Source organism: Orcinus orca, chromosome 7, assembly GCF_937001465.1.
Source record: "Orcinus orca chromosome 7, mOrcOrc1.1, whole genome shotgun sequence".
Classification (NCBI taxonomy): domain Eukaryota; kingdom Metazoa; phylum Chordata; class Mammalia; order Artiodactyla; family Delphinidae; genus Orcinus; species Orcinus orca.
The window spans coordinates 101,263,070-101,279,822 of NC_064565.1; the positions used below are offsets into that span (position 1 = coordinate 101,263,070).

Here is a 16,753-nt window from a genome sequence, read left to right on the forward strand (position 1 = left end):
GGCCACACCGTGCGGCTTGTGGGATCTTATTTCCCCAATCAGGGATCGAACCCAGGCCCACCACAGTGAAAGCGCCGAGTCTTAACCGTTGGACTACCAGGTAATTCCCTCAAATTCACATTTTAGGAAGATGGTTCTGGTAGAGAGTGGGGGATGGATTGAGGGAGGAAAGGCTTGACACAGAGAGCATTTAGGAAAATAGTGGTCTGGTAGTGTTGGTAGTAGAAGTAGCAGCAGCAACCAACAATGCCAAGCACCATGCTAACTGCTTTATAAATATAGACTCATTTAATCCACATGACAATTCTATGCAGTGGGTGCTCCCATTATCCCCATTTTACAGATGATGAAACTGAGTCCCGTAAGATGAAATAACTTGCCTGAGGTCTACAACCACTGACATTGCTGGGATCCTAACACAGACAGTCTAGCTCTGAAATCACAGCCATCCCATGACGAACGCAGTAGTTTAGGCAAGAGAAAATAAAGAGGAACCTAACACCATCAGTGAAGACGGTGAGGAAGAGATAATCAAGAGAGATGTTAAGGAGATGGCGTTCGTGGAGAGGAAGAGCAAGGCAAGCGTGAGGGGCACGCCTGTTTCTGGGTTAAGGAGGAGGGGCACCCGTGTCAGGGAATTCCGTGAGACCGGTTTTCTACATGTTGAGTTTGCAGCATCTGTGGGACCTCAGGGGAGATTCAGGAAGTGATTAAATGTAAGAATTTGAGCTTAAAGAGAAGCTTAGAAGAGAAGCTGGGAACTATAGGTGTAGGAGACACTGGCACATACTGGGTTGGGGCTGAAGCCAAGGAGGCAGGAGGACTAGTCTAGGGAGAACAGGTAGAGAAGAGGACCGAGGCAGACTCTGAGGAACATGCCTATTTGAGGAATGAATTGAGAAAAAAAGTAACAAATAAGACCAAGAGAAGTTCTCTGAGCAATAAGAAAACAATGGGATCAGTGGGGTTAAATGGTTCAGAGATCAAATAAGATAAGGCTTGAACGGTATCCATTTCACCGTAAATACAGTTAAAAAGCATACTGCAGGCTGGGAGAAGGTATTTTACCATGATTGACAAGTATGAGACAGTATGAGTAGACAGGGTAACAGGCCCTTTCATAAACTGGTAATAGGAGAATACACTGCAACAGTCTTTTTGAAGTGCAATGAGTATTATTTATCAACATATCAACATGCACAGTTATGACCCAGCAAAATTATACTTAAGCTACTGAAACACTCGTGCAAGTTTCCAAAGACCAATATCCAAAAATGTTCATAGTGAGAACCTAAATATTCATCTATAAGGTAATTATCAAATAAGTCAGGTTATGTCCTTGCCATGGGCCATTACGTCATCACTGAAAAGAGTAAGATGGATCTATATGTACTGATGTGAAATAGGTACATGATACATTGTTAAAGTGCAGAACAATATAACTAGTTAAATAGTATTTTATTAAAGAAGGAAAAAACATGTTTGTATGTGCATGGGGGAAGTCTGGAAAAATATTCACAAGATACAGGTGAACAGAAGGATGGAAGAGAATCACATTTTAATTTATATGCTTTTTACCACCTGCTTTCTTTACAATATGCACAGTTAATTTTTATAATATTAAAACAGCTTTATTTAAGAAAAGAGTTTACTGGATTTAGCAACCCTCGGTCACTGGGAACATTGGCAAAAGCTGTTTCCTCAGTACAGTGGGCAGGAAGCTGGTTGCAGTGGGTTGAACAGGGAACAAGAAGTTGGCAAAGTGGAAAAGGCAACTGCTCACTGCTTTTTCAAGAAGCTTGCCTGTGAAATGGAGGGCCCAGGGGGAGTGGTCGCTAAAGGAGTTCTAGAACAGAGGGAGGGAGAGAAAGCCATATGCAAGTTCAGGGAAAGAGGTGGTTGAGAAGCAGAGGGTGCACAAGGCACGACCTTCAAGGATGTGAGGTGCAGTGGGGTCCCACAGCCAGGTGCAGGACCGAAAGAGAAGGAAGGATACTTCTCACGCTGCTCCTAGAAGGAAGGAAGAAAGGGTACACACAAATTCAGGCTTACGTGTCAGCTGGGGGCTGGGGTTGCCTGCATCTCCCTTGTAAAGAAGGAAGTGTACGTTGAAAACGAGACAGAGGTCAACTAGGTAAACCTCCACCTTCAGACTGGCAGACTCTTGCAGAAGCCATTAGACAAGAAGGCATGAAAATTCCCAGCTCTCATTACACAATTGCCAGGAGGAGGCTTGGCCTTCAGTCAGAGTCCCAGAACAGACCTCGTTGCTCCTCTGCAGGAACACCTCCCCTGGTGGGCCTCCTGGATTTCCCCCTCAGCAGCCCTGGGTCAGAACTTTCCACGTAAAGGCTGCTTTGCTTTTTTCCTGTCCAACAGGTGTGACAGCTCTCAAGCCCTGAGTCACAGAGGAGGCATCAGTGGCCACTCCAATAACACAGCAGCTGTAGCAGCAACAACAGGTAGGTGAGCAGTTCGGTCTTCGGGCTGCTGGGGACTATTTCTGATAGAAGGAATTTGGAAACTTCAGTCTCTTCCTTTGAGTCCCCTGAGAACTGAAGTGGTGAATTGCAGGAACAAAATAAGTCTGCACCAAGACAGCACGGTACAAATGAACTTTCTACAGTAATGGAAATGTCCTCTATCTGCACTGTCCAATATGGTAGCCACTAGTCACATGTAGCTATTGAGCACTTAAAATGAGAAACTAAATTTTTATTTTATTTTAATCAATTTAAATTTAAGGGACTTCCGTGGTGGTGCAGTGGTTAAGAATCTGCCTGCCAATGCAGGGGACACGGGTTCGAGCCCTGGTCCAGGAAGATCCCACATGCCGCAGAGCAACTAAGCCCGTGCGCCACAACTACTGAGCCTGCATGCCACAGCTACTGAAGCTCACATGCCTAGAGCCTGAGCTCTGCAACAAGAGAAGCCATCACATTGAGAAGCCTGCACACAACAACGAAGAGTAGCCCCCGCTAGCCACAACTAGAGAAAGCCTGCGTGCAGCAACGAAGACCCAACGCAGCCAAAAATAAATTTTTTTAAGTGCACAATATAATGTCCTTTAAATATAAATATGAAGTGCATTTACAAACATATTAAATTTAAGTAGCCACATGTGGCTAATCTCATTTTCCAGGGGACCACATTGAGGCACAGAGAGAAATGACCTGCCCAAGCTCACCCTGACCATTAACAGCAGAACCAGGACTGGATGCCGGTTCTGTATTTACCCCACCATTGGTAGGCCTGCTGTGGGCTCAGTGGAAATGAAATCAATCTAATGAAAATCAAGAAGTAGGATGGTTAGGAAATGTCAAATCTGGGCTGTCCTTTGCACACCCAGTTGTCTGGGACAGAGAGGTACTTAGTGGAGCTCAGCCCCACACAGCAGTGGACACAATAGCAGATTTGAAGTCAGATTAAAAAAAAAAAAAGTCTCAAAAACTGCTTAAAAGTCAGTTCATCTGCGTCACTCTAGGTAAGTTGCCTAACTCCGGAGTCTTAGTTTCCTCATTCAGAAAGTGCACACTCCATGGGGTTGTTGTGAGGATTAAATGATACAGATTCTGAAAAGCACTTTCCCTGGAAGCTAGGCCTTAGCAGGCACTCAACGTTAGAGCTCATGTGACTATTGCTAGTCAGGTTAAAGCAAATTAAGATGTACCTGGAAGTCAGCCCCGAAAGCAGACCCGATGCTTTCTCTTGCTTGGGGATGTAGTGGGAGAGAACCCATGCTATTAGTTAATTAACTATTTCAGTAATAATAATCACAACAATAAATGCTAACATCGTGCTTTATATGTGTCTTAAGGGCTTTACAGGTAATCCCCCATTTCATCCTCAGCACAACCCAGTTAGTTAGATTCTATCATTGGCCTCATTTTACAGATGAGTAAACTGAGACTCAGAAAGGAAAAGTCGCTTGCCCAGAGTTGCTAGGCTAGCAGAGTTCTTAACTGCTGTTCTCATGGCCTCTCTCTGTGTGTCCTGGGCCTTTGCCTGGGTTTAGCATCACCTGGCAAGGAGTCACTGTGTTCTCCACAATGGAAAAGAGAAAGGTGACAAAGAACGTTTGCTAAATAGCTAGACTCAAAGGCTCTTTCCTAGGGGTAGGCAGCTTAGATGAGTTTGCCACAGGCTTTGAGCACTGTGTGGGCCCTGGGATGCATGGAGCAACAGGTCAGGGTAAGGAATAGTGGAGGGGACTGAGGCATCAATCACTGGGGTGGGGGCTTAGGAGGGAGCAGTGAATTAGTGTTCACTGCTGTGCCTGGATTTATCCTTTCAATTATTATCAACAGCAAATGTGACAAAATATATTCTTGGTGTCACTCAACACTGTTTTCAAAAATGTATTTGAACTTGGGTGGGATTTTAACTTTTACCAAATGGCTTTCTTTCCAAATTAGATGGTCTTGGTTCCAAAGGTAGTAGCTACTGCAGATCCAATTCCAAGTGGACAAGCTAAGAAAAAATAGCAATGCCCTAAGAGAGGCATGTGGTCAGAGCACATGGTTGGGGAGGGAGGTGAAAGACCAGGTGAGATGGAACCGGGCCCCCATTTGGGGATGGGAGTTCTCAAAGGGGTGTGGCATGGAGAAGGAATCTGTGAGGCTTTAAGGATGCCCAGGGTGAATGGGGTGGAGACAAGAGGCATTAAGTCCAGGGAAGAAAGCCACCAGATGCACCAGAAGCTAGTTCCGTTTCTGTTGCCTTAAAGAGCTGTTCCCCTTTGAGATGGGAAAGATGTTTAAGAGCAGTAGTGCTGCTGGGTTGTAAGCGTGGGGTGCCCGAGACAGCTGGATTGTGGGGAGAGTCAGACAGGGTGGCTGAAAGAGCCAGGGGCTGCTGAGCTCAGGGCAAAGATAAGAGAAATCCGTGCCGTCCTGGGCCAACTACTTCCTTTGGGTGGGCCTCAGTTTCCTCATCTGTGAAATGGAAAGATTGGCTAGAAAACCCCACAGGCCCCTTCCCAGTGTGAACTCTGCCAGTTAATAAAATGACTACTAGTTATCAAAGAGTTGACCTGGGAATTAATTATTCAAGCTATCAAAGGCATCCCACACCCTCAGGGGCTCCACCCCAGAGTTGAGCAATCTAATCCACCACTCACTTCCTCCACTGTGTTCTCACCACCGCCGCCCTTTGTGTCAGGCACATCTGCATTCCTGGAGGTGTCCCACAGGTGACAAGCCCAGAATCCTGGTAAGTCTTGGAACACCCTTCCAGAATGTCTCTGTTCTCTGTCCCCCCTTGACAGCCAGCCTCCATTTATCCCCTCCATTTATCCCCACACTCCTCAGTCTCTCCATTCTTTCTCTAGGCCTCCCTATCCCCAAAGGGAGAGGTTCTGCCCCTCTTCCCTACACCTCTGTCCAACAAGCACCTAGAGCAACTGGCTGCCCACCGCCTTCTCTTGCGGACCCAGCTGGCTCTCCCTGCCTTGGCTAGGATTGGGTCTGAGGAAGATCCAGATACTACTGAGGCCCTCTTCCCCTATATTAAATGTAAATATGTGTGGATTATATTTCTAGAGAGAAAGGACACTGGAATTGTATACAAATAACCTTGAATTTGTTGTTGTTATTATTGTGTTGCCGTTGTTAAAAAGATTGCCTTAAATGTTTGGGCTTTTGTCAATGTAGCATTTTCATGAAGTAAATTAGAATCATCCTTTCCATGAGTTTTTGAACTATCATGAGTCATTAAGGGGCTGGGAGTTTCATTCACTGAGGGGATCTCCTGCTCGGTTACCGAGAACATGACTGGGTGGTCAGCAGGGGCCAGTCAGTTCAAGGGCATTTGGTTTCTGATTCCTGTAAGGGCTGTTTCTCTCGTTCTGGGCCTAAGGAATAGCAAAGAAAGCAATGCACAAAACATCAGACAATGGGAGCGAACCAGAGCCAGGTTAACTTCATGATATCTCAAGAACTTAGCTTACAGCTATATTTGTTACATGAGCTGTGATTTTTTTTTTTTTTTTTTTTTTTTTTTTTTTTTTGTGAGAAGTAGATCTGTAGACTGAAAATAGCGTGTGAAGCCATTCACACCTAGTTGGAATCGGGCTGCGGCACTAAGAGACTCTGTGACCACAGGCTGGTTTCTGAGCCTTGCTGTGACTGTCTATTTATAACTGCCGAACGAGACCATGTACCTGTGAGGCACAAAGTGGGTCTCAGATGTGTATCTCCCTTCCCTTAGTTTCTCCCTTTAACGTCAAAACAACCTCACCAGAGACTGGTAAATTAAAAACCAAACAAACAACAACGAAACATTCCCCTCCCTCACCCTCCAGTGGCTGGAGGTCATTGCCCTGGCCTGGTTCCCGTTTCTGAGTTCTCTACCTTCTGTCCTAACTTGCATGGTCTCCCTCTGCACCCTGAAGCTGAGCCTTCACGTCTGGGAGCGGGAGTTCGCCCGCACACCTCCAGCCCAGCTCCGGCACAGCCGAGCGCTGGATTATCCAGAATGAGGACTTGTCTGTGAAACATGCTTCGCTGTTGCTGCTTCTTCTGAGAGGCAGCTTCTGCGGCTGCCGCAGCTCTGCCTTCTCGCGGCCAATGCTTGTAAATGAGGGGTTCTCCTCTCTAAGGGCACAAGCTCTCTGCACCCATCATGCTCTGTAACCACTCGCAAAGGTGGTCTTCTCTTGGGTCATGGGTTCCCTTAAGAACATCTCTGATCATCTGCTCCCGGAAGTGACCCACCTTGTGACTTCATTAGACATTACCCTGGGCTTCTGAGCAAACTTGCTCTTGACCTTGGGGCTGCAGAGTCAGTGATTTCACGCAGGTTTTGTCAGCACCACTGGCTGAGCCAGCTGTACTATCCACCTCTCTCACTACCGTCCCTGCCTCCTGGCCAGACTGGGCCCCGTCCTTATCATCACATCGTTTAGGTTCACAGACTGATCTAATCTGTTCTATCTGTGGTACCCGTGTGCTGAGAAGGCAATTTATCTGGCTCCCATCACTTAGGGGAGAAATACCTTCTCAGGAAGGTGAAGGCTAAGAATTCTCTCACTCTAGGGAAAAGGGGCATTGTTTCTCCAGTTTCCCTAACCTCACTTAGCTTTTTTTTGCTATGTATGATTGACAGTAACAGTTTCTTCTGCTAAAGAAAAAAGCTTCCTAGGACCTTTGTTGTTGTTGATGATGATGATGATATTGTTGTTTTAATATTTGTGTTTCCTTCGCAAGCCTATATATCTTTGATTAATCTTTTTTAATTGAGATATAATTCACATACTATAAAAGTCATTTTATGTGCATACACACACACACACACACACACACAGAGGAATACTACTCATCCATAAAAAAGAATGAAAAAATGTCATTTGCAGCAACATGGATGGACCTAGAAATTATCGTACTAAGTGAAGTAAGTCAGACAGAGAAAGACAAATATCATGATATCACTTATATGTGGAATCTAAAAATATGATACAAATGAACTTATTTAAAAAACAGAAAGAGACGCACAGACATTGAAAACAAATTTATGGTTACCAAAGGGGAAATGGAGGGGAAAGGGATGGATTAGGAGTTTGGGATTAACGGATACACACTACTGTGTGTAGAATGGATAAACAACAGGGACCTATTGCATAGCATGGGGAACTATATTCAGTGTCTTGTGATAACCTATAATGGAAAAGAATCTGAAGGAGAATAATATGTATGTGTAACTGAGTCACTTTGCTGTGCACCTGAAACTAACACAACATTGTAAATCAACTATACTTCAATAAAAAAATTTTTAGAAAAAAAAGTCACCAATTTACAGTATACAATTCAGTGGGGTTTTGTATACAGATGGTCCCCAATTTACAATGGTTCAACTTAAAATTTTTCAACTTTATGATGGTGCAAAAGTGATACTCCTTAGCTAGAAGCTGTACTTCGAATTTTGAATTTTGATCTTTTCCCAGGCTAGCAATGTACAATAGGATACTTTCTCATGATGCTGGGCAGCGGCCATGCAATCATGAGGATAAACAACCGATACACTTACAGCCATTCTTTACCCATACAAGCAACCATTCTATTTTTCACTTTCAGTATAGTATTCAATAAATTACTTGAGGTATTCCACACTTTATTGTAAAATAGGTTTTGTGTTAGATGATTTTGCACAACTGTAGGCTAATGTAAGTGTTCTGAGCACATACAAGGTAAGCTAGGCTACTCTACGAGGTTCAGTAGGTTAGGTGTATTAAATGCATTTTCGACTTAGGATATTTTCAACTTATGATAGGTTTACTGGGACATCACCCCATCATAAGTTGAGGAAGATCTATATTCACAAAACTACATAATCATTGCCACTGTCTAATTCCAGAGCACTTTCATCACCCCAAAAAGAAACCCTGTACTCAGTAACACTCCCCCGCCCCCAGCCCCTGGCAACTACTAATCTACTTTTTGTCTCTAACAATTTGCCTCTTCTGGACATTTCACGTACATGGAATCATACAGTATGAAGCCTTTTTTGTCTGGCTTTTTTCACTTAGAATAATGTTTTCAAGGTTCATCCATGTTGTAGCCTGTATCAGTACTTCATTCATTTTTTTTTTTTTTTTTTTTTTCCGGTAGGCGGGCCTCTCACTGTTGTGGCCTCTCCCGTTGCGGAGCACAGGCTCCGGACGCGCAGGCTCAGCGGCCATGGCTCACGGGCCCAGCCGCTCCACGGCATGTGGGATCTTCCGGGACTGGGGCACAAACCCGCGTCCCCTACATCAGCAGGCGGACTCTCAACCACTGTGCCACCAGGGAAGCCCTTCATTAATTTTTATGATTGAATAACGTTCCCTTGTATGTGTATGCCACAATTTGCTTGTCTGTGTATCAGCTGATGGACATTTGGATTACTTCCACTTTTTCGCTGCATGCTGCTAAGAATATTCACATACAAGTTTCTGTGCAGACGTATGTGTTCTATTCTCTTGGGTACACTAGGAGTGGAATCACGGGGTCGTATGGTAACTCTACATTTAGCTTTCTTAACAACTGCCAAACCGTTTTCCAAAGCAACTGTGCCATTTTACATTCCCACCAGCAATGTATGAGGGGTTCAACTTCTTCACATCCTCATCACCATCGTCATAGTCCTTCTTTTTAAATTATGATCATGCTAGTGAGTGTGAGGTAGGTCCTGAGCCTTTTTACTTTATGTTCTTCACTTTAACACTGGGTTCCATGTTGAGGTGGGCTACAGACTGGCATAGGGTAACAAGATGGCCATATCTTGTTATAAAGAAATGGTATGATGCTGATATATTTTGTGGTTCAAAAGGAAGCTAATTCAGTAGCTGGTCACTTTACTTCCTCTTTGCAAACTGGGTTAATCTTTCAGGGTGGCTGCAGCTTCCCCCAAAAGAAGGCTCTCTGCTACCCCCATAACAAGGGCAGAGCCCACAGAGGTTAGCTAGGTGTGCTGGAGAGTCAGGTCTGGAAGAAGGCACTCACTAGCAAGGCAGGAAGGGTCCCCAGCAGGACTCGAAAGCCACCAAAACAAGGATCGTGTGTCTCCACCTGCCTTCTCTGCTGCCTGCTGCCCCTCCTCCTTAGGCTGGGAACATACTGCCTTTCTCTGCTCACCCCTACATGGCAGAATATGCCTGTTCAGAGCTCCCAAGATAATCTGTTACATTTCCACCCATGTGGAGAATCAGTCAGCCACCTGCTTATGATTTTTAATATATTTTTTTCAAACTACATCAGTATGCCCAGAGCAGGCCCCACGCATCTCAGCAGAAAAATGCTGGGCTGTACTAGTGGAGTCAACTTTCTCTTAGCTCGAGCATCCTGAAACTCCACGCTGCTATCACTCAGACTGTTTTTCCAGAACACTTCTTTTAAAACACCTTTCAGAAAGTTGGACAAAGGGACTCATCTCTTAGGTTTATAGTCAAGCCTTGATGATCTTTTCCTAGGGATCTAACACAATTGGATTGCCTGCTTAGTCCCCCAGATTGAGAACTGGGTGGTACCTCATGTTTCTGACATTAAAATCAGCCTCAATAGTCAGAGATGCCCACCACCGAGGATCCGAGACATGTTCTGTAGGGATTATCCAAGGGGACGTTTCAACAGTGGTTTGGGTGATAGCAGTGTTATGGAAAGTGATAAGAACGTCTCTCTGATGTTGAAGGGAACTAGACACTTTTTGTGAAATGTATCATTTTTTACTAAATATGTCTCCAAAACCTTAGTGCTCCGGCCATTCCTTGAAGTGAAAGTTACTTCCATGTAATATACAAGCTAACACAAAGAATCCTATCTAAATGTTGTGAGCAGACAGACTAGAATCTGGGGAGATGTATTGTGCGGTAACCCTCGTCTCTCTTCTCTAGGCCAGAAATTAAGTTTACTTCAAATATGGAAGGATTTAACTGGGAAAACTACAGTGACGAAGATTTTGGTAATTACAGTTACAACACTGACCTGCCCTCTATTCTACCAGACTCTGCCCCATGCCAGCCGGAATCTCTGGTTATCAACAAGTATGCCGTGGTCGTCATTTATGCCCTGGTCTTCCTGCTGAGCCTCCTGGGAAACTCCCTGGTGATGCTGGTCATCTTATACAGCCGGGTGGGCCGCTCCGTCACCGATGTCTACCTGCTGAACCTGGCCATGGCTGACCTGCTCTTCGCCCTGACCTTGCCTGTCTGGGCCACCTCCAAGGCAAAGGGCTGGATCTTTGGCACAGCCCTGTGCAAGGTGGTCTCACTCCTGAAGGAAGTCAACTTCTACAGTGGTATTCTACTGCTGGCCTGCATCAGCGTGGACCGCTACCTGGCCATTGTCCATGCCACACGCATGCTGACCCAGAAGCGGCACTGGGTCAGGTTCATATGTTTAGGCATCTGGGTCCTGTCCTTGATCCTGGCCCTACCCATCTTCGTCTTCCGAAGGGCCATCCACCCACCCTATTCCAGCCCAGTCTGCTACGAGGACATGGGTGCCAATACAACGAAGTGGCGGATGGTGATGCGGGTCCTGCCCCAGACCTTTGGCTTCCTGCTGCCCCTGCTGGTCATGCTCATCTGCTACGGACTCACCCTGCGCACGCTCTTTGCGGCCCACATGGGGCAGAAGCACCGGGCCATGCGGGTCATCTTTGCTGTCGTGCTCGTCTTCCTGCTCTGTTGGCTGCCCTACAACCTGGTCCTGGTTGCAGACACCCTCATGAGGGTCCGGGTGATCGCGGAGACCTGTGAGCGCCGCAATGACATCGGCCGGGCCCTGGATGCCACCGAGATCCTGGGCTTCCTCCACAGCTGCCTCAATCCTCTCATCTATGTCTTCGTTGGCCAGAAGTTTCGCCACGGACTCCTCAGGATCATGGCCATCCATGGCCTGGTCAGCAAGGAGTTCTTGGCCAAGGACGGCAGGCCTTCCTTCGTTGGCTCTTCTTCAGGGAACACCTCTACTACCCTCTGAGACCGCACGCAGGGCTCCTCCCTTCCCTTCAGCATCCGCCCCAAGCCGCGTGTCCTCTGGCTGCTCACAGCCCTGTGTCCAGGCAGCCCCCCATTGTGGTTACAGGAAGTTGCTGAGGCCGCATCCTTACTAGGCCCCCAGCTATGGATTCGAAAGCCCTGGCCCCCACCTCTTATCGTAATTACCATGTCAACTGCTAGAGCTCAGTCCATCCTACCACTGAGACCACAGCACTCTGTCTTCTGGCATTCTTTGAAGATATTCTTTTAAGTGATTACAAAAAGTTCCCACCATTGGGAGACATTAGTGTCAAACACCATTGGTTGCTTCCCCAACTCTCCCTTTCCTTGCCAGCTAACGAAGTCCACCTCCCTTGAGAGAGGCTGAAAATGACAGATACTCACTTTCTCAGACTTCCTTAAGCCAGCAGTGGCCATATCATCTGGTTCTGATAAATAAGAATTAAAGGCAAATTGTGTGCTGGTAAATCACTTTCCTGGGGGAAAAAGTCTTGATTTGTAGCGTTTACCATGTTCTGTGGTGTAACTAAATGCTCCCACCATGACCGATTTCAAGGTGGCAGTGTTTAGCAACGAGATCACAAGATCTAGAAAATGTAATAATCTGCTTTCACAAGCACACACGAACTGGCTTCAGTGCATCATTGCTTACGAAGTCTACTGAGGCCAGGAAACCCCTGGGAAGTATTCCTGATGTGAGAGAGAGAGAGAGAGAAAGGGAAACATACCTTTGGTTCTTGCTTTTGAATATGGTTATAGGATATGCTGTGTGGTGCCAAGGCAGCCACTTTGTGGAAATGAGACAAAAAGTATGCCCAACACACTCGAGCTGTTGGAGCCAAAGGATATAAAGAACCTGAGAGGACTTCCCTGGTGGCGCAGTGGTTAAGAATCCACCTGCCAATGCAGGGGACACGGGTTCAAGCCCTGGTCCGGGAAGATCCCACATGCCACGGAGCAGCTAAGCCCATGCACCACAACTACTGAGCCTGCGCTCTAGAGCCTGCAAGCCACAACTACTGAAACCCGTGCATCTAGAGCCAGTTCTCCACAACAAGCGAAGCCACTGCAATGAGAAGCCCACGCACTGCAATGAAGAGTAGCCCCCGCTTGCTCTAACTAGAGAAAGCCCGCAAGCAGCAGCGAAGACCCAATGCACCAAAAATAAATTAATTAATTAATTTTTTAATAAAAAGAACCTGAGAATAAAGAGCCCAGAATAAACCTAAGCATAAACAGTTAAACGATTTTCAACAAGGGTGCCAAGGCTATTCAATGGGGAAATGACAGTCTTTCACCAAATTGTGCTGGGAAAATCAGATATCCATATGCACCGAATGAAAGTGGACCCTCACCTTACACCACACACAAAAATTGACTCAAAACAGATCAAAGACCTAACGTTAGAGCTAAAACTATAAAACTCTTAGAAGAAAACACAGAGGGAAATCTTCAGGTCATTGGATTTGGCAATGATTTCTTGGATATGACACCAAAAACACAGGTAACAAAAGAAAAAGTAGTTTAATTGGACTGCATCAAAGTTGAAAACTTCTATGCAGCAAAGAACACTATCAACAGAGTGAAAAGGCAAACCACAGAATGGGAGAAAACATTTGACATCGTATACCCTATAAGGGGTTAATATCCTTATAAAAAATTCCTACAACTCAGCAAAACACAAACAAACAAGCAAACAACCTAATTCAAAACTAGGCAAAAGAATTAGAGAATAAACATTTCTCCAAAGAACATAAACAAAGAGCTTATCACTAATAATTAGGAAAATGTAAATCAAAACCACAATGAGGTACCACTTCACACATATTATGATGATAATTATAAAGAAAAAAAAAAGAATGAAAGAAAGAAGAAAATACCAAGCACTGGCAAAGATACGGAGAAGCTACAACTCTTGTGCACTGATGGTGGGTATGTAAGATGGTGTAGCCACTGTGGAAAACAGTGTGACAGTTCATCAAAAAATTAAACATAGAATTACCTTATGATCCAGCAATTCTACTTCTAGGTGTACACCCAAAAGAACTGAAAGCAGAGACTCAAACAAATATTTGTACACTAATGTTCATAGCAGCATTATTCACAGTAGCCAACAGGTGAAAGCAAACCCAAATACCCATCAGCAGATGAATGGATAAACAAACTGTGATCTACCCCTACAATGGAATATCATTCCGTCTTAAAAGGGAATAAAATTCTGATACATGCAACAGCATGGATGAACCTTGAAAACATTATACTAAGTGAAATAAACCAGACACAAATGTTATATGATTCCACTTATATGAAGTACCTAGAATAGTGACATTCATAGAGACAGAAAATAAAATAGTGTTTACTAGGGGCTGGGGGGAAAGGGGAAAATGGGGAGTTATTGTTTAATGGGTACATAATTCAGTTTGGGATGATGAAAAGGTTCTGGAGATGGACAGTGGTGACAATTGTACAACAATGTGAATGTACTTAACACCACTAAACCGTACACTTTAAAATGGGTAAAATGGTAAATTTTACGTTATGTATATTTTACCACAATTAAAAACAAAAAACCTAGTTCCAAAAAGGCAAACTTGAACCACTGGAACCACCTACTTGTAACTTCTTAAGTGAGATAATTAAATGTCTTTTTTTTGTATAAACTACTTTTAGTTGGGTATTTCATTACTTGCAACAAAAAACATCCGAAGTGCTACAGAGAGGTCGGGCAAGGGTAAGCAGAGGTCCTGAATGAGGGTCTGTACAATAAATAAATCCCTTCGTTGTTTAGCGGGTACATAGAGAGAAGGTCTAAAATCGAGATGGAGGCTGGTATTTCTTCCTTCTTCCCCAACCCAAGCCTCCTGCTGCTCAACATGTATTATGGAAGGAAACATGTCCTGGGATCATCTTGTGCTTCTCGTACCCTTGGGTGAAACAAGAGTCAAGAGTGTCAAGGGTGGGACTTAGAACGGCCAAGAAAGTCTACCAAATCAGCTGGATTGGGTAGTTGGAAGTCAGAGAGCTCTTCTGAGCTCGACCAGCAACTCTCACTTTGAGTCATCCTTCACACTCTCCCCTCTCCCACACACACACACACCCATCATTCAGGTTTGACAAAAGGGCACTCATGCAGAATGGGAAAATGACTATGTCACCTAGACAAAACAAAGAATTGGACTCATTCCTTCAACAGTATTGAGAACCTACTCTTCCAGGGCTTTGGGTATATAAACAATCAAAACAGAGAGTGCCTCACCCTGGCACAGCCCCTGTTCATAGGGCTTGTTTCTGAAGGGTCTTGGGCAGGAGGGGCTCTGGCTCTGAGCAGCCTACTAAGGAAGTAAGGAAACAAGGGGAACTGAACTTCACTGTCACCAAACTTTTACCAGCTTCCAATCCCTTTCATGTTAACAACTCTCTGACCATTAAATCAAGGAGACAGCAGCTGTGGCTATGACAAGAGGCCTCTCCAGGCAGACATAGGCAAACCTCTGAGCTTCAGTAACCACTACCCTTAACTCACGAAAGTGCTTTTCCTTTTGCAGTCAACAAGCAGGATTGGGCTTCCCTGGTGGCACACTGGTTGAGAGTCCGCCTGCCGATGCACGGGACACGGGTTCGTGCCCTTGTCCGGGAAGATCCCACATGCCACAGAGCGGTTGGGCCCGTGAGCCATGGCCACTGAGCCTGCGCATCCGGAGCCTGTGCTCCACAATGGGAGAGGCCACAACAGTTAGAGGCCCGTGTACCGCAAAAAAAAAAAAACAAGTAGGATTAATTCAACAATAATCCCTTGTTCCAAGCTCACTCTGTCAGGCACTGGGCTAAACTCAGGATCAAGCATGACTTAGGTGCTCTGGCTGAGTCTTCAGAACAGCTTCTGATTCAGCAGGAGGGAAAGGCAAGGGAATGTGTATTTACAAAACACCCAAGTTGCCAGAGGGACCAATGGTGTCCTGACAGGACAAGGCAAACGGACAGGACGGCTCGCTGAGATGACTGTCGGTGGGAGGAGGCCACTCTGGTGCCAGGAACTCAGCTCTTTCCTCCCTGAACAAGGGCTAGAGGAAACATGGTTCTCCAAGGAAAACAAGAGGATAAAATAAGCCCAGAAGCAATGAGGCAAAGGCTGAGTTGTACTTACGTGAACTATTAATATTTATCCCTGGCTCTTACACTCTCTCTCACATACACATATAAAGACAGTCTTGGGGGCTTCCCTGGTGGCACAGTGGTTGAGAGTCCGCCTGCCGATGCAGGGGACACGGGTTCATGCCCCAGTCCGTGAAGATCCCACGTGCCGCAGAGCGGCTGGGCTCGTGAGCCATGGCCGCTGAGCCTGCGCGTCTGGAGCCTGTGCTCCGCAAAAAGACAGTCTTGGCATAAATAATAGACCAGCCAAGCCATCACTAGGACAGGGCATGCTTTTGAGTTGCTGATTTCTTTCTTCCCTCCCATCTTTCCAGGCTTAAGTTCCACTGTGTCAGGGCCCAGCAGCTTTCTGCCTAGATCTGCCCGCTGAGTCTGAGCTGGACCCACTTGCTTCCAGTTCCTATACTTACACTAACAGCATCTGTCTTTTTTCTCTGTCCCCAAAGCTTATGACATCTTCCTCCCCCACAATCCCTCCCCAGACTCTGCAGGATGGGCTCCCTTTTCTCATGACATCAGTACAGCCACCAGCCTCTCTTGGATGATGAGAAGAAGTACCTCCAGTTTGCACATCACATTGAAATGCATCACATGTAGGCCCACAAGGAGGACCACATCATCACACAATAGCAAAGCCAGGGGAAACCTAGAGGCAACCCCCCCAAGGCCAACTCTTTTAATACATAAATGAGGAAACTGAGGGCCAAGCAAAGCAACTTGACCAAAATCTCCTGGCTAAATAGTAATGGAACTGGAATAAAAATTCCTAGTTCATTTCTTCAGATATTTTGCTTTTCTAATGGTAAATTTTTAGACATCTTATGAATGAATGGATAATACATAGATTGAACTTCTCAGAGCATTCTGCTCACTCGGCAGGGCCAGTCTACCTCTTCAGTGCCTAGACTCATCTGTGTTGGCACTGGGTTTTGGAGTCTCCATCATCTTCTGCTAGAGGTAAGGGCCAGCTGAGGCTTGGGGCACAGGTGTGGGAGCAGGCTCAGGTGGGGTTACCCTATTCTGCGCTGGCAGGCAGGGTAGTTAAGAGGCAATCGGAGCCCAACACAAAGTTCAAAGACAGGCCAAACTAAACCCTGTGTTGAGACACACGCTCTGTCACACAAGGTT

At 45.6% G+C, this 16,753-nt stretch overlaps 1 protein-coding gene across 5 annotated transcripts; it reads left to right on the forward strand.

Annotated features, from left to right (window-relative positions):
* The first annotated feature begins 54 nt into the window (after window positions 1–54).
* Window positions 55–14,136, forward strand: CXCR2 (C-X-C motif chemokine receptor 2). 5 transcript variants are annotated; one of them, XM_049712768.1, is made up of 3 exons: window positions 55–100; window positions 2,380–2,462; window positions 10,474–14,136. In XM_049712768.1, the coding sequence occupies exon 3, from the start codon at window positions 10,578–10,580 to the stop codon at window positions 11,451–11,453; it is 876 nt and encodes a 291-aa protein (XP_049568725.1). In that variant the 5' UTR covers window positions 55–100; window positions 2,380–2,462; window positions 10,474–10,577; the 3' UTR covers window positions 11,454–14,136. The 5 variants fall into 5 exon arrangements, with proteins under 5 accessions (XP_049568725.1, XP_033283734.1, XP_012388673.1 ...); XM_033427843.2 differs by lacking the exon at window positions 55–100 and adding an exon at window positions 2,172–2,295 and having other exon boundaries at window positions 10,364–14,136; XM_049712767.1 differs by lacking the exon at window positions 55–100 and adding an exon at window positions 5,161–5,211 and having other exon boundaries at window positions 2,364–2,462; window positions 10,364–14,136.
* Window positions 14,137–16,753: the final 2,617 nt, after the last annotated feature.